The sequence below is a fragment of the Trachurus trachurus genome (assembly GCF_905171665.1).
Source record: "Trachurus trachurus genome assembly, chromosome: 20".
Lineage (NCBI taxonomy): Eukaryota > Metazoa > Chordata > Actinopteri > Carangiformes > Carangidae > Trachurus > Trachurus trachurus.
In genome coordinates, this window is record NC_139911.1 from 16387417 (window position 1) to 16402562 (window position 15146).

At 38.9% G+C, this 15146-nt stretch overlaps 2 protein-coding genes across 2 annotated transcripts; both read right to left on the reverse strand.

The window, feature by feature from the left end:
* Positions 1-3246: 3246 nt before the first annotated feature.
* LOC311003348 (uncharacterized protein) lies at positions 3247-4947 on the reverse strand. The gene is made up of 4 exons (XM_083995083.1): positions 4800-4947; positions 4197-4311; positions 3920-3992; positions 3247-3802 (listed from the first exon to the last, which is right to left on the reverse strand). The coding sequence occupies exons 1-4, from the start codon at positions 4876-4878 to the stop codon at positions 3722-3724; spliced, it is 348 nt and encodes a 115-aa protein (XP_083851209.1). The 5' UTR covers positions 4879-4947; the 3' UTR covers positions 3247-3721.
* Positions 4948-7230: 2283 nt separating this feature from the next.
* Positions 7231-8508, reverse strand: LOC311003897 (uncharacterized protein). The gene is made up of 4 exons (XM_083995803.1): positions 8366-8508; positions 7721-7835; positions 7445-7517; positions 7231-7338 (listed from the first exon to the last, which is right to left on the reverse strand). The coding sequence occupies exons 1-4, from the start codon at positions 8442-8444 to the stop codon at positions 7255-7257; spliced, it is 351 nt and encodes a 116-aa protein (XP_083851929.1). The 5' UTR covers positions 8445-8508; the 3' UTR covers positions 7231-7254.
* Between the last annotated feature and the right edge of the window lie 6638 nt (positions 8509-15146).

The following is a 15146-nucleotide window of genomic DNA, read 5'->3' on the forward strand; positions in this document are numbered from 1 at the left end:
GTGGTTTGCAACCTGACGGTGCAACTGAGGAACAGGTTTGTCAGCGTGCACAAAGGAGGATGATGGGAAAGTCAGAAGATATTCCAGCCTCCATCTACTAAACTTTATGGGAATTGAGCAAAGTGCATCAAACACACAGGCACTTTTTATTCACCTTAATGTCACTGGGGTGTTGTGTCCATCTGTCACATGTGTAACCATCATGTTTCACATGTTTTGAATGTTTTGTCAAACTGAGTGGTCAACTGGCCCTTGGTAAGGTTTATATGTATTTCTTTTCACCTAAAAAATAAATAACATAGGTGATAATACATGTGATTGAAACTTTGGAATAGTCATTTTTACTACAAGAAAAGCAAAAAAGAGCCTCACGCTCAGCTGTTGATAGACGGACAACCGATGTATGATCAACTACTACAGCAGCACCGTGGAGAGCTTCCTCTCCTACGGCTGCACGATCTGGCACAGTAGCTGCACTTCTGCTGAGAGGAAAAGTCTGCAGAAAGTTATTAAAGGGATAGTTCACCCTAGAATGATATTTCACTCATTATCTACTCACCCTCATGTTGACTAAGGGCTGGAAGAATTTTCAGAGTCCACCGTCCCTTCTCTGAGTTACAGGGGGTCTTGGCGTAGCAGTGCATTTCAATGCAACGGTTGCAAAGGGACACCAGAGCGCTTCGTAAAAAAACACACACAAAAAAACATCCAAATACCTCCATGATGCTCGTATGTAATGTCCGTCTTGTGCTGAAGCCCCAAATTGCGTAATTGTCCCGAAAAAAATTAAATAAGTCTATATTTTAAGCTTGTTTGTAGCGGAAGCTTCTCGAAGCTCCTCTTCCTGGTCCGTCCAAATCTCGCGTGATTCGCAGTAACCGCACTGACGCCGGCGCAAATCACGCGAGATTTGGACGGACCAGGAAGAGGAGCTTCGAGAAGCTTCCGCTACAAACAAGCTTAAAATATAGACTTATTTAATTTTTTTCGGGACAATTACGCAATTTGGGGCTTCAGCACAAGACGGACATTACATACGAGCATCATGGAGGTATTTGGATGTTTTTTTGTGTGTGTTTTTTTACGAAGAGCTCTGGTGTCCCTTTGCAACCGTTGCATTGAAATGCACTGCTACGCCAAGACCCCCTGTAACTCAGAGAAGGGACGGTGGACTCTGAAAATTCTTCCAGCCCTTAGTCAACATGAGGGTGAGTAGATAATGAGCGAAATATCATTCTAGGGTGAACTATCCCTTTAAAACAGCTCGGTGGATAGTTGGCTCTCCCCTCCCCTCCCTCGGTGACATCTACCAGAGCCGTATCCACAAGAGGGGCCGCCAGGATCCTGATGGACCCCTCCCACCCTGGAGATGGCCTGTTCAGCAGGCTCCCATCAGGCAGGCTGAAACCCAAAGGTTAAAGAACAGTCTGCTCCCCCCAAACCACACACACATGCACACACAACATGACTTGGTTGGTTGGTAATGACTCCTTGGTGCGCTTTATGTTTGTTTTTGTTTTTTTAAGTATATTTTTGGGCTTTTCATGCCTTTATTAGATAGGACAGTTCAGAGTGTGACAGGAAATGGGAGGCAGAGAGGGGGGGGAATGACATGCAGGATAGGGCCGTCCGACGCTACAGCCTCTACACATGGGGCGGGTGCTCTACCAACTGAGCTAAACACCGCCCCGCGCTTTATGTTTTTAACTTTAAAAATCTTTAAAAAAATGTTTTGCTGCTACAGGAGTCAAACGAAATGTCGTTGTATATGCTTATGTAATGACAATGCTTGTCGGAGCAGCTTTACCCATTATTGTATAACTTTAATTTGTTCGTACAAATCTATTTTACTGTGTAATTGTTGACAGTTTCATATGAATCTAAACTGGTTTCCATCAGATTTTAAATTAGATTCTAACAAAACAAAAAAAACACATCTTAAATTCATTTATTCTCTCTTTTTGTACAGTGTGTTTATACAAACAGGCGTTAGCATGAAGGACACATCTTTTGGAATATCAGACTCTAATTCCTTGTTCTTGTTCCTTTATCTGCACTTTCACCATGACAGTGTGTTCCTGTCAGTTCTCTAAAATAAAAGCTGTTAATGACTGGTGTTTATTGTTATCAGCCACTATAATCAGCCGTTGCCATGAAAAAGACTGAACTCATGCTGTAGCAACAATGATTATCAGATGATCACTTGCGATTGCCAGTTTGAGCAAACTTCGGATGCATTTACTCAACATCGATGTCAGTTTGTAGCAGATGTTTCAGCCTGATCACAGCCAAAATGAAACAGACTGAGATGACATGCAGATTGTTTACTGTTGCAGTCTGTTGCTTCACATCACATTGCAAAGACTAATCTAAAAATCTCTTTACCTTTTTTTTTTTAAGAGCTTCATCCTTCTGTGCATATGAAAGCCCCACCTTGAAGACATTGAGTAGTATACCTTCAAACTGTTAGGACATACTGTTTAGTGATTTGCATAAAAACGACTTTATGGTGTTGTTGAAAAGGCCTCTTTACAAGTTCTAGTGGCAAAATTTTACACAAATTGAGAAATGAACTGAAGGGTGCACAAGCCCAAACCAACTGGAATTTAAAGATGGAGAACACACTACTTAAAAAAAGATAGGATATTCAACTTTCAAGTTAAATTTATGTAAAATGTAAGAAGTTCATGCTACAGTGATGTTATGTCATGAAAGTAGTGCATTTAAGTACAAGTATGGAATTGTAATTTCTTCATCTCAAACAATGTACAAAAGCTAACAGAAGTGGCGGGTTTACCACAACAAAAACTGTCAGTGTGTCTCTGTCCAACCTGCTGTGACACTCTGATCTCAGTGGACACTTCCCTCTGATAACATCCCATCATCTGAAGCCTCCATGTGTCCAGGTGGGGGAGACCGGGGATGGTTGCAACAGCATCACTTTCACCAATAAGGGATACCATTAGAGTTATGTGTTCAATATCATGTGTATCCACTCACTCCCTGATATTGCATGTGAATTTGCATGGCTGTGTCAATAAGAGTTTAGGTTTTTACAGCCAATAAACGAGTATCAATACCGTTTGATATCTCTATGATGTCTTATTGTTCAGTGTTCTTTTTAAAATACATTTTAGCTTTTGATTTTATTTATTCCTCTCTACTGACTAGGCTATAAGTGCAGAGACCAGACTGAAGGCTGCAGAGTTGAGTAATGCAAGGACTTTATTCTAATACAGGAAGGGTCATTCACAGAGAGGAAGTCTTCAAGGCAAAAGTACAGTCCAATAATCCAAAAGCACTGGCAAATGTGTTCAGCAAGTCAAAATACAAACAAGAGGTCAAAAGCACAGGAATACATATTTTCAACTGAATACATTTGGGTTTGGAAACATATATGAACATGCAAACTTCACTTTGGGCATTTATCTTTGTTTTCTCACATTTTATATGATGCGACTCAGTGACAGTAATAAGGAATACACCAAACATGAGTCATCTGCATTTGGAATATATGTGCTACTTTTTTATTTTTGGTTGCCAGTTCAACAGTGAATCCTCCATCTCTGATTTGTAGCTGATGTAGAAGGTTAATGTCATAAGAATGGGTTTTAAAGCTGTTCAGTTAAACAACTTTAAAGAGAGATTTTCTTGAGCAGAGCAGATAGTTGATGAGAACATGCTGAGAGAAGCTGAGAGAAGCTGCTTTGCTGCGACGTGTTCATTCTTCCTCTTCCTCTTCCTCGTCCAGGACTTCAAATTTAAAGGGAATCAAAAATTGATTTTCACACTTTATCTTTCCCTGTGGTGGCAAATTGACAAGAGAGAGGGAAAAAAAGTTGAAATTGACCTCAATATATAATCATTTGTTTTACAGTCATCAGCATGTCACAGCAGCTGTGTGGAAGCTGCTTCTCACCTGTTTTATCAGCCCCTTGATCCATTTTGCGTCTGGACGGATGCACACCTCGCCACCCTTCACCAGCTCAAGCCTGGAAAACAGGAAACAATGGGCTGAAACAAACAAACCTCTGAAGCACTTCTCATTAAGAGTTATCAACATCTTTAGTTTGGGGAATCAAACATTTTTCATTTCCAGGCCTCTGGTGACAAAGTGATGAGGTTTTCAGTTTTTTCAGCAGATGAGATGATGATAGAAAGATTTGACTGAGGGACAGTATTTGTGTGTGTCTCACCAGTAGGCACGATTGGGGCACACGTCTTCAGTCTGAACCCAACAATTCTTGATACTCTCTGGTTTAAACTTGTGCGTCTTAAGGTCTTCTTCAAAACAGCAGTTATGTTCTTGCGCTGTGGCAACAGATCAACACACAAACAGAAAGAGAGAGAGATGCTGCCATTATTCAGGAATGACATTAAGTAGTAACACAAAAAGATATGTAACCTCAGAGGAATGTAAAGGTCAAAGGACAGGTTCAGATGTACTGATAGGAAGTTGACAATGTTTTTAATTAGAAATGTCTTTGCTGAGACTGAATCTAAAAGATAATTTCGTCTTTGATGTTGAAATCAACTTGATGCTGTTTGAGCCGAGAATTCCTCAGCTGAAGTTTTTAGTTGTCTCACTGTGTTTTGAAGCTCATGCTTGGATCAAACCTGGTGGATGAATCAGACTTTTAGATTTTTAACAAATGAAGCAGTTTACTCAGTCAAACCGTTGTTACAGTAAAACTTTCCAAATTAGTATTTTAAATTATTCTAAAACATCTTATTCAAGAAGTTATTCAAGTAAAAAGATACAGAAACAAGTGGTAAAACACCACAAAGAGGAAGTGTACCTCCTGATTCAGAGAGCAGCATCAGGACTCCCAGGGTGAGCAGGAGGATCCAGCGGCTGGCAGAGAGAGGCGTCCACATCTTCAGTTGCTGCACGGCACAAACACTGACTCTGGATCTGCTTAGTTCTTCAATCACTGACGAACGAGGCTCTTCCCAGTCAAGTGGTGAGTGCACCACAGAGGTGTGCTCTATATACCTATACAAAGGGGAACCACCACTGAAATGGTCTTTAGTTCTTCATTGTGGGGGTTGACAGTTTATGTGGAGATAAGAAGACACACTTCTGATTGACACACACCTCAGTGGGTTGTGTAATTGGTCCGTTATGTCCCTAAATGTTCATGTTTGTTCCAAAAAGCTCATATTAGTTTAGTCCTTATTTGATGGGGTTTCAGGTTGAACAGTGACTTTACGGTAAGTGAAGAGTCTCAGACCATAATAACCCATAATAAGCAGCCTATACAATAAGGACTACATTTGTTACTGTACGTATAAACACACTTTTCTAACAATTGTCAAAATACTAACTAGAGGTCAAAAGCACAGGAATACGTATTTTCAACTGAATATATTTGTGTTTTGGAAACATGTATGAACACATCACTTTGGACATTTCTCTCTGTTTTCTCACATTTTATATGATGTGACTCAGTGTACTGTAACACTACAAAAAACTTGGAGAATAACTATAATAATAATAATAATAATAATAATAATAATAATAATAATAATAATAATAATAATAATAATAATAATAATAATAATAGCTGATGATGATAGATGTGTGAAAATGCAATTTACAAACACAAGAATACAGAAAAAAACCCACACTCTTTGACACCAAGAACCATCTTCTAACTCACTGAGCTAATTGTCTGGAAGTACTACAGTTGGTGTGTGTCTTCTCAAATAGACTCAGGGAGTCAGAGACCAAAATTGTCAGAATGTCAGAAATTCTGTTATCTAAACAAAAATCTGATAATACATGGGATCTGGCGTGAGGTCGGACATTTCTGTAGGTTTGGTGAGTTTTCGCCTATGGGAAGTATGATTTCCTCGGAAGAAGAAAGAAGAAGATGAGACTGGACCTTTGTGCAAAATTTGGTGAGATTTTGCCCTTGGTCCAGGCCAAGCTTGCATCCAAATGGCGCCAGCCCTGCTCGGCGACTTGTCACAACAGAGTGACAATCAATTTCCCTTCACAGGGATTACCAACCAACCAAGCTATTTGTTGTTTAGTTTTTTAATTTAGAGGCTTGCTGTGATTAAACTATTGTTTTGTGTTACCAGTTAAGGGCATCTGGCATTTTGATCTGTCATCTTCATCACCCTTGCTGCGTCTTGAACCCACAACCCCTCGGACGAAGAACCAGCTCGTAATTCACTGAGCTAACTGGCTGGTAGTGAGACCTGCTGTGTAGCTTCATTTATCCACTCAGGGAGTCAGTGTCCGGGCAGCTGTTGTTTTAAAATTGTCAAAATGTCAGGAATTCTGTTATCTAAACAAAAATCTGATAATACATAAATTGCATCTTGACAGCATGGAAATGTTGGTCATTTGTTTTTAATGATAAGTGTTTTGCTTCATAAGAGAAAATATGATGTTTATAAATTCCACTCTCACATTGACTGCAGTTGTTCCCATGAGAGCAGAATTCAAAATGGTCTAGAAAATTCAGTTTTTGAGATAAAATTCTGATATTTGCCAAACTTCATCAACCATGACTCCAAAATATTCTCAATTTTTTTCAGGAAGATTGAAAATGTATTTAGCAAGAATTGTATGGTATATGTTTACAGTACTCTTTACAGTCAAACGTTTTCATGCACTGTAGGCTCAATTTTTGATAAATCAAAAATCCGAGAAACAAGTTTTGTTGAGGACAGTCTGGAGATGCTCTCTAGCAAGTTTGGTGTCAATTGAGCAAAAATTGTGGGAGGAGATAGGTTTTATAAGTTTTACAGTATTTGAAAAAAACAGAGATGGACTTCATAATTTGTAAGGAGTTTAAGTGGACAAAAGTTTCAGCAGTATCTGGGCTACACTTTGGTGAAAGTTGCAAAACTGTAGCGTGTACCGTTGCTTTGGTTGGAATTTTTAAAGTTTTTTAATTTAAACGCTTATTGTGCTTTGTGAAGTTAAAACAAATTTTGTGTGACAATAACAAGAAATGTGTTAATTGTACAGCCCACACAAGCTGATGTTGTGGTAACTGTGTTAACAGTTTTGAAAAACAGGTTATAGCGATCATAAAAAAAACACATAACGCATTTGAAATTCATGTGCTACTTTTTATTTTTGGTTGCCAGTTCAACAGTGAATCCTCCATCTCTGATTTGTAGCTGTCAAATGTAGAAAGTTATGCCATTAGAATGGATTTTAAAGAGATTTTCATGAGCAGAGCAAATAGTTAATCAGAACATGCTGGGAGAAGCTGCTTTGCTGCGACGTGTTTATTCTTCCACTTCCTCTTCTTCGTCCTCGTCCAGGACTTCAATGGGCAAACCGTTGTGAAGATTACGACACTGTATTTTTTTCTGTGGTCGAACATTGACAAGACAGAGGCAAAAAAAAGTTGAAATTGACTGAAGTGATGATCTGTTGTCAGCATGTCACAGCAGTGGTGTGGAAGCTGGTTCTCACCTTTCTTATCAGCCTCTTGATCCATCCTACTTCTGGGTGGATGCACGCCTTGCCACCATTCACCAGCTCAAGCCTGGAAAACAGGAAACAATGGGCTGAAACAAACAAACCTCTGAAGCACTTCTCATTAAGAGTTATCAACATCTTTAGTTTGGGGAATCAAACATTTTTCATTTCCAGGCCTCTGGTGACAAAGTGATGAGGTTTTCAGTTTTTCAGCAGATGAGATGATGATAGAAAGATTTGACTGAGGAACAGTATTTATGTGTGTCTCACCAGTAGGCACGATTGGGGCACACGTCTTCAGTCTGAACCCAACAATTCTTGATACTCTCTAGTTTAAACCTGTACGTCTCAAGGTCTTCTTCTAAACAGCAGTTATGTTCTTGCGCTGTGGCAACAGATCAACACACAAACAGAAAGAGAGAGAGATGCTGCCATTATTCAGGAATGACATTAAGTAGTAACACAAAAAGATATGTAACCTCAGAGGAATGTAAAGGTCAAAGGACAGGTTCAGATGTATTGATAGGAAGTTGACAATGTTTTTAATTAGAAATGTCTCTGCTGAGACTGAATCTAAAAGATAACCCCATGTTTCTCAAACTGCTGAGTTCTACTGTTCTTTTGATTTTCTTTTAAATTTCGTCTTTGATGTTGAAATCAACTTGATGCTGTTTGAGCCGAGAATTCCTCAGCTGAAGTTTTTAGTTGTCTCACTGTGTTTTGAAGCTCATGCTTGGATCAAACCTGGTGGATGAATCAGACTTTTAAATTTTTAACAAATGAAGCAGTTTACTCAGAGTCAGTAAAACTTTCCAAATGAGTGTTTTAAATTATTCTAAAACGTCTTATTCAAGAAGTTATTCAAGTAAAAAGATACAAAAACAAGTGGTAAAACACCACAAAGAGGAAGTGTACCTCCTGATTCAGAGAGCAGCATCAGGACTCCCAGGGTGAGCAGGAGGATCCAGCGGCTGGCAGAGAGAGGCGTCCACATCTTCAGTTGCTGCACGGCACAAACACTGACTCTGGATCTGCTTAGTTCTTCGATCACTGACGAACGAGGCTCTTCCCAGTCAAGTGGTGAGTGCACCACAGAGGTGTGCTCTATATACCTATATAAAGGGGAACCACCACTGAAATGGTCTTTAGTTCTTCATTGTGGGGGGTGACAGTTTATGTGGAGATAAGAAGACACACTTCTGATTGACACACAACTCAGTGGGTTGTGTAATTGGTCCGTTGTGTCCCTAAATGTTCATGTTTGTTCCAAAAATCTCATACTAGTTTAGTCCTATTTTGATGGGGTTTCAGGTTGAAAAGTGACTTCTCAGACCCATAATAAGCAGCCTATTATATTAGGGCTGTCAATCAATTAAAAAAATGTACGATTTTCTTTCTGTATCATGATTAATCGTGATTAATTTATCAATTCATTTATTGCATTTGTGCACTTAAGACTGAAGCTTATAACAAATATTTATTCATGTAAAATCATCAAATTAATGTAGAATAAGCAAAACACATCTGTATCTAAACAGACTTTTAAATTGTAAAAATGTGACATCTCTATGGTCTTATTTTTTATCCCAGTGTATTTTTTGAAATGCATTCTGCTTTTTGGTTTTGTTTACCGTGTTGATACCACATAATGAACCAGGCTTTAAATGCAGAGATCAGACTGAAGTGGGTGGCAAATGTAATCAACAAGTCAAAATACTAAACTAAAGGTCAAGGACACAGGAACAGGAGAGCGTGAGAGAGCTGGGAGCTGAGGAACATTGAACCTGGCAAGGTGGGTCTGGAACACTGGAGTGAATGTGCGACTGGTTGATTCAGGATTACAAACAGGCGTGCGGCTGATAAACAGGCGGGAAAGCTCACAGGAAGTGGACATGTAACAAGGATGTGACAAAGCATGGAAGCATGACACTTATTGTTGCTCCTTGTATTGATCTGAATGTTTTTATCTGTTGCCTCTGGCATTACTGTGTTGCGTTGCGTTGCATTGAGCTGTGGTTGTGTTGTGATTATAGACTGGGCCTTACGCAGAGGAATTTTCCTTGTAAGGATAAATAGATTTTCTGAATCTGAATCGGTTTGCCTGTCCACCTGCTGGCCCTGTGTTGCCCCCCAGGTAGAGGCTTATGCACCCAGGTCTACCTTTGCTCTCGACGTGACCAATGGAAGCCTCAAATTGACGACATCTCTTGTTTTTTTTGTTTTTTTTTACTTTTTAGTATGTTTTTATCTGAACTTTGTATTATAAGTATTTTAACCTATTTATTGCACTCACCGCACGTTCTTTTCTTTCTTTCTCTTTTCTTGGTGTATGTTTGCCATCGTTACTGTTGTTGTATATTCTGGTGTGTATGTATGTGTATGTACAAGGCAGTTGTTTCTTACGGCGCTACTTGCCCAAGACAAATTTCCCTTGCGGGACAAATAAAGTTCATTTGATTTGATTTGATTATAGACTGGGCCTTACCCAGAGGAATTTTCCTTGTTAGGATAAATAAAGTTTTCTGAATCTGAATCTAACCTACAAACTGAATTGTAGTGATCCCTATTGACATTTGGCTGATTAGTTCAATTAGGGGATCATCAGAACATTAACAAGCAACTTTTAATAATCATGTAATTGTTTTTAATAAAAGTACCACATCTTCCTTGGTGGCATTTTCTTCACTGTGGTGATTTCCAACTGAATATATTTGGGTTTTGGAAACATATATGACCATTTTATATGATGTGACTCTGTGATATTAACAAGGAATACACAAAACATGAGTCAGCTACATTTGAAATTCATGTCATGCTTTTTTATTTTTGGTTGCAAGTTCAACAGTGAATCCTCCATCTCTGATTTGTAGCTGTCAAATGAAAGTTATGTCATAAGAATGGATTTTAAAGCTATTCACTTTAACAACTTTAAAAAGAGATTTTTATGAGCAGAGCAAAAAGTAGCCGAAGTCAGAACATGCTGAGAGAAGCTGCTTTGCTGCGATGCGTTTATTCTTCCTCTTGCTCTTCCTCTTCCTCTTCCTCTTTCTCTTTCTCTTCCTCTTCCTCTTCCTCATCCGCATCCAGGACTTCGGAAATGGGCGCACCGTCAAACATATCAGGACACTGTATTTTTCCCTGTGATGGAGAATTGCAAAGAGAGAGTCAAAAAAAAGAAAGAAGAAGAAGTTGAAATTGACTGAGTATGAGCATGTCAGCAGCTGTGTTGAGGCTGATTCTCACCTGTGCTATCACCTCTTGGAGCTCTTTGGTCCATTCTGCTTGTGGGTTGATGCACTTCCAGTCACCACCTTTTGGTCGAATCCTGGAAAACAGATGGATGAAACAAACAAATAAACCACTGAAACATTTCTCCTTAAACTTTACACTGGATTCAGGGATAGTGTTTGTGTGTGTGGACGTGTTCATGTCCTGCACTGCTCACCAGTAGGCATCTAGGCGGCACACGCTTGATGATGTCTGCTTCAAACAACTCCCGATGTCCTTGATTTCGACCTTTTCGTCTGTAAGCTCAATACAGCAGGCAGGTTCAGGTTGATTCGCTGTGGTAACAGACCAACACACACAGAGAGAAGAGGGAGAGATGCTGCCATTATTCAGGAACAGTGCTTGTTACTCCAAAATGGTAATCAATAAATTAGCTACTCATTACTCATTACACATTTCAAAAGTAATACTTTATTTGTAACTCAATGAGAAAAGTAATTCATTACTCGTTATATAACTTTCCATTAGTCTCCCCCCAAAAAATCCCCAACCCTGTTCTGTTTGTCCTGAAAATTAACCGTTACAGGCTATGAACAGTGCTGTCTGTAATATGCTGTTATATTTGACTTAACAAAAATGTGTCAATCTTTCAAGCTGGCTTGCTGTAGGGTGATGTGCACGCAAAAATGAGTCCAGCTGGGATTTCTTCACATTTAAGTCCAGGCCTAGAACACTAACGTCGGGTGATTTTCACCCAAAACATTTTGTTACATAATTTTCATTATGTTGCTGTTGTCTGAGTTTCATGGGTCCCTGGGTAGCTTCATAGTGCTTACTGACGTCACTGAAGGTAGGCATGTTACCCTGCTGCCATCCCTAGTTTTTTCAGTAGGCACATGTTCGGGTGGATTTCACCCGACGTTAGTGTTTATGTATTAAATCTGGCGACCGTTTCTGGTGATGCTGAAAATTTATCTTTTTTCTTTTAACTCCACCAAATAAGGCTCAAATGTCCCACAAATGGGTGGTCTGAAGGACAAAGTCCCAGCTCCATTGGTTTTTTTTTAAAGGAAGTTTTTGTTAAAAAAAACAAAAAAAATCACAAATTTTGGAAAAATTTTTACAGGGTCCTCCATGATACCTTTTTTTCATTTTGTGAAACATTGTATAGTGGAAAATTAAGGAAGTGTACTTCAATTTGCCATGTATTGTTGTATTTTAATATACTTTGATGAGAAATATTTTTTTATGGGTATATTATATCGGGTAAAAAATACCCGGCGTTAGTGATGATGTTACTATTTTAACGTTAGTGTTCTAGGGTTAAAACCTTTCTCTATGACAGAGCTTTTAGTTGGGGCTGGCTCAGGTAGCGCTGAACCATTTTATAGCTACGCTGTGATAGGCTTAGGCTGCTGGGGGACACATGAGGTCACATAGTCCGCTCTGCTCCCCTGAAGTTTCTCCAATTTTTCCTGTTAAAAGGGTTTTCTTGGGAGTTTTTCCTCAGTGGATGTGAGGGTCTAAGGGCAGAGGATGTCGTTATGATGCTGTGTAAAGCTTTTTGAGACAAACTGTTTGTAAAAATCGGCTATACAAATAAAAAGATGTTTTTGGAAGGGTAACTGTAATATTATTACTGAATGATTTATTAGTAATTTGTTACACTACTCTTTACTAAAAAAAAAAAGTAAAATTATTACAGTAATGTGTTGAAGTAGTAAACAGTGTTTTCCATTGTAATGGCAGGATAACAGCAAAAAATTACAGTTCCTGTTCAACTCACCAGCAAAACAACAAAAAGACAAAACAAATACAATATAATACAAAAAAAATGCAACAAAATGTTGCTTCAACAGAATATAAATGTCGAAGGACAGCTTCAAATGAACAGATAGGAAGTTGAACATCTTTTTAATTAGAAATGTCTCTCTGAGACTGAATCTGAAAAATGACCCAATTTTTCTCAAACTGCTGAACTCTACTGTTCATCTAATTTTTTTAAATTTATTTTATCTTTGATGTTTAAATCAACTTGATGCTGTTTGAGCTGAGAATTCCTCAGCTGAAGTTTTTAGTTGTCTCACTGTGTTTTGAAGCTCATGCTTGGATCGAACCTGGTGGATGAATCAGACTTTTAGATTTTATCAAATGAAGCAGTTTACTCAGTCAAACTGTTGACTATAACAAACAAAATTCACACATGAGTATTTTAAATTATTTTATATAAAACTGCATAAAAAATGTAATTCAAGCTAAAATGCAGAAAAGTGGTAAAACACCACAAGTCAGAAGTGTACCTCCAGAGTCAGCGAGGAGCATCACGACTCCCAGGGTGATCCAGCGGCTGGCAGAGAGAGGCGTCCACATCTTCAGTCCCCGCACGGCACAAACACTGACTCTGGATCTGCTCCGTTCTTCAATCACTGACTAACTAGGCTCTTCCCAGTCAAGTGGTGAGTGCACCACAGAGGTGTGCTCTTATATACCACAGATAGGGGAACCACCACTGTCATGTGCAGTTGTAGTGCGGGAAAGTAACTATTCTGGGGGGATGACAGTGCAAGTAGAGATAAGAGAACACACTTTGACACACTCCTCAGTGGTTTGTGCAGTTGGTAGGAATACATGTTCAGGTTTGTTGTGCATCAAGACCAAGTTTTCTCCTCCTGTGCAAAAAGTTAAACAGTTTGATAAGAGAGTGTTTATGTGGACAGTATCTGCATCGCTCCCAAAAATCCCTTATCAGTTTAGTCCTAATACGATGGGGTTTCTGGTAGGCTATGTGACAGGTTGAACAGTGACTTCTTTGGTTGTCAGAGGACCATGTACAATGTGAAGCATAAAAGTTGCGATTTAATGCATTGTACCAGAATTAGCCAGGAGCTAATTCACATCTGCAATCCCTCAGCAGATCACATACAAAAAAAGCAACAAATAACACACTCAATTAGCACAAAAGAGTATGTCTGTCAGTCAGATACATTATAGCATTACAGAGTAAGTGATGACAACACAGAGTCCTTTAGAAAAGTCTTTATTTCAATTTAAAGCTGGAAATCAAGCTTCATTTTTTAACGACATCAGGGAGGGCGATCCATTGAGTTGATGCTCTTACGTAAAAAGCTGATTGCCCAAAGCTATTTTGATGAAAGGGTATGGAACAATCTCTTGCTGACAATATTCTACCTTGCAGAAATGAAAAAATATATTTTTTTCCTTTGATATCTCTACGATGTCTTATTGTTTATCCCAGTGTTCTTTATAAGATACATTTTACCTTTTGATTTTACTGACCAGGCTATAAGACTCAAGACCAGACTGAAGGCTGTAGAGTTCAGTAATGCAGGGACTTTATTCTAAAACAGAGAGGCAGTCTACGAGGCAAAAGAGTCCAAGAAGTCAAAATACAAACAACAGGTCAAAAACACAGGAATACGTATTTTCAACTGAATATATTTAGGTTTGGAAACATATATGAACATGAAAACATCACTTTGGACATTTTATATGATGTGACTCTGTGATATTATTATATTTTGGTTGCCAGTTTAACAGTTAATCCTCCATTTCTGATTTGTAGCTGTCAAATGTAAAAAGTTATATCATAAGAATGCTGTTCACTTAAACAACTTTAAAAAGAGATTTTCATGAGCAGAGCAGATAGTTGATGAGAACATGCTGAGAGAAGCTGAGAGAAGCTGAGAGAAGCTGCTTTGCTGCGACGTGTTCATTCTTCCTCTTCCTCTTCCTGTTCGTCGTCCTCGTCTTCGTCCTCATCTAGGACTTCAAATATGGGCGCTTCGGCAGTGGAATCAGGACACTTTATTTTTCCCTGTGGTGGAGAATTGACAAGAGAGAGGCAAAAAAAAGTTGAAAATGACTGAATATGAGCATGTCACTGTGCCTGTCAAAGGTCAGTTTTATGTTTCATTTTGAAAGCGCAGAATTAAAGCGTAGAAGTTAATGAGTGACCTACACTTCTACTGTCACACCACATTCAGATGCTATGTAACCGTGAGCAATAGGAACTTTTCATAGTGAAGAGCATGATGGTGCAGGTTTACCCCTTTATCTCATGAGTGATAATGTCTTCATGATCATGATGTCTTTGTATTGTGTCACAGTCTTGTGTCTGGTACAGACATGTCCAAAATATTCCACAAAGGACCATGAGGCTGCAGGTTTCCTTTCCAACCGAGCAGCAGCACACCAGACCTGACTCATTTAATCAGCTGATCTCGGCCTTCAGACAGCTGATTGGTCAAACTGTGTGCTCTTGATTGGTTGGAACAGAAACATGCCTGACTAGTATGGGGACCAAAACTGAATAGATTATTATTGCCTTATATTACTGTAACCTATGAAATTTGTATGGGATCACAGCTGTAGCTACAGCTAAATAAATATAAATGTTCATTCTCTTATTTGTGGTCTGTAGGCATATCTGTACAAAATTCAGATTACA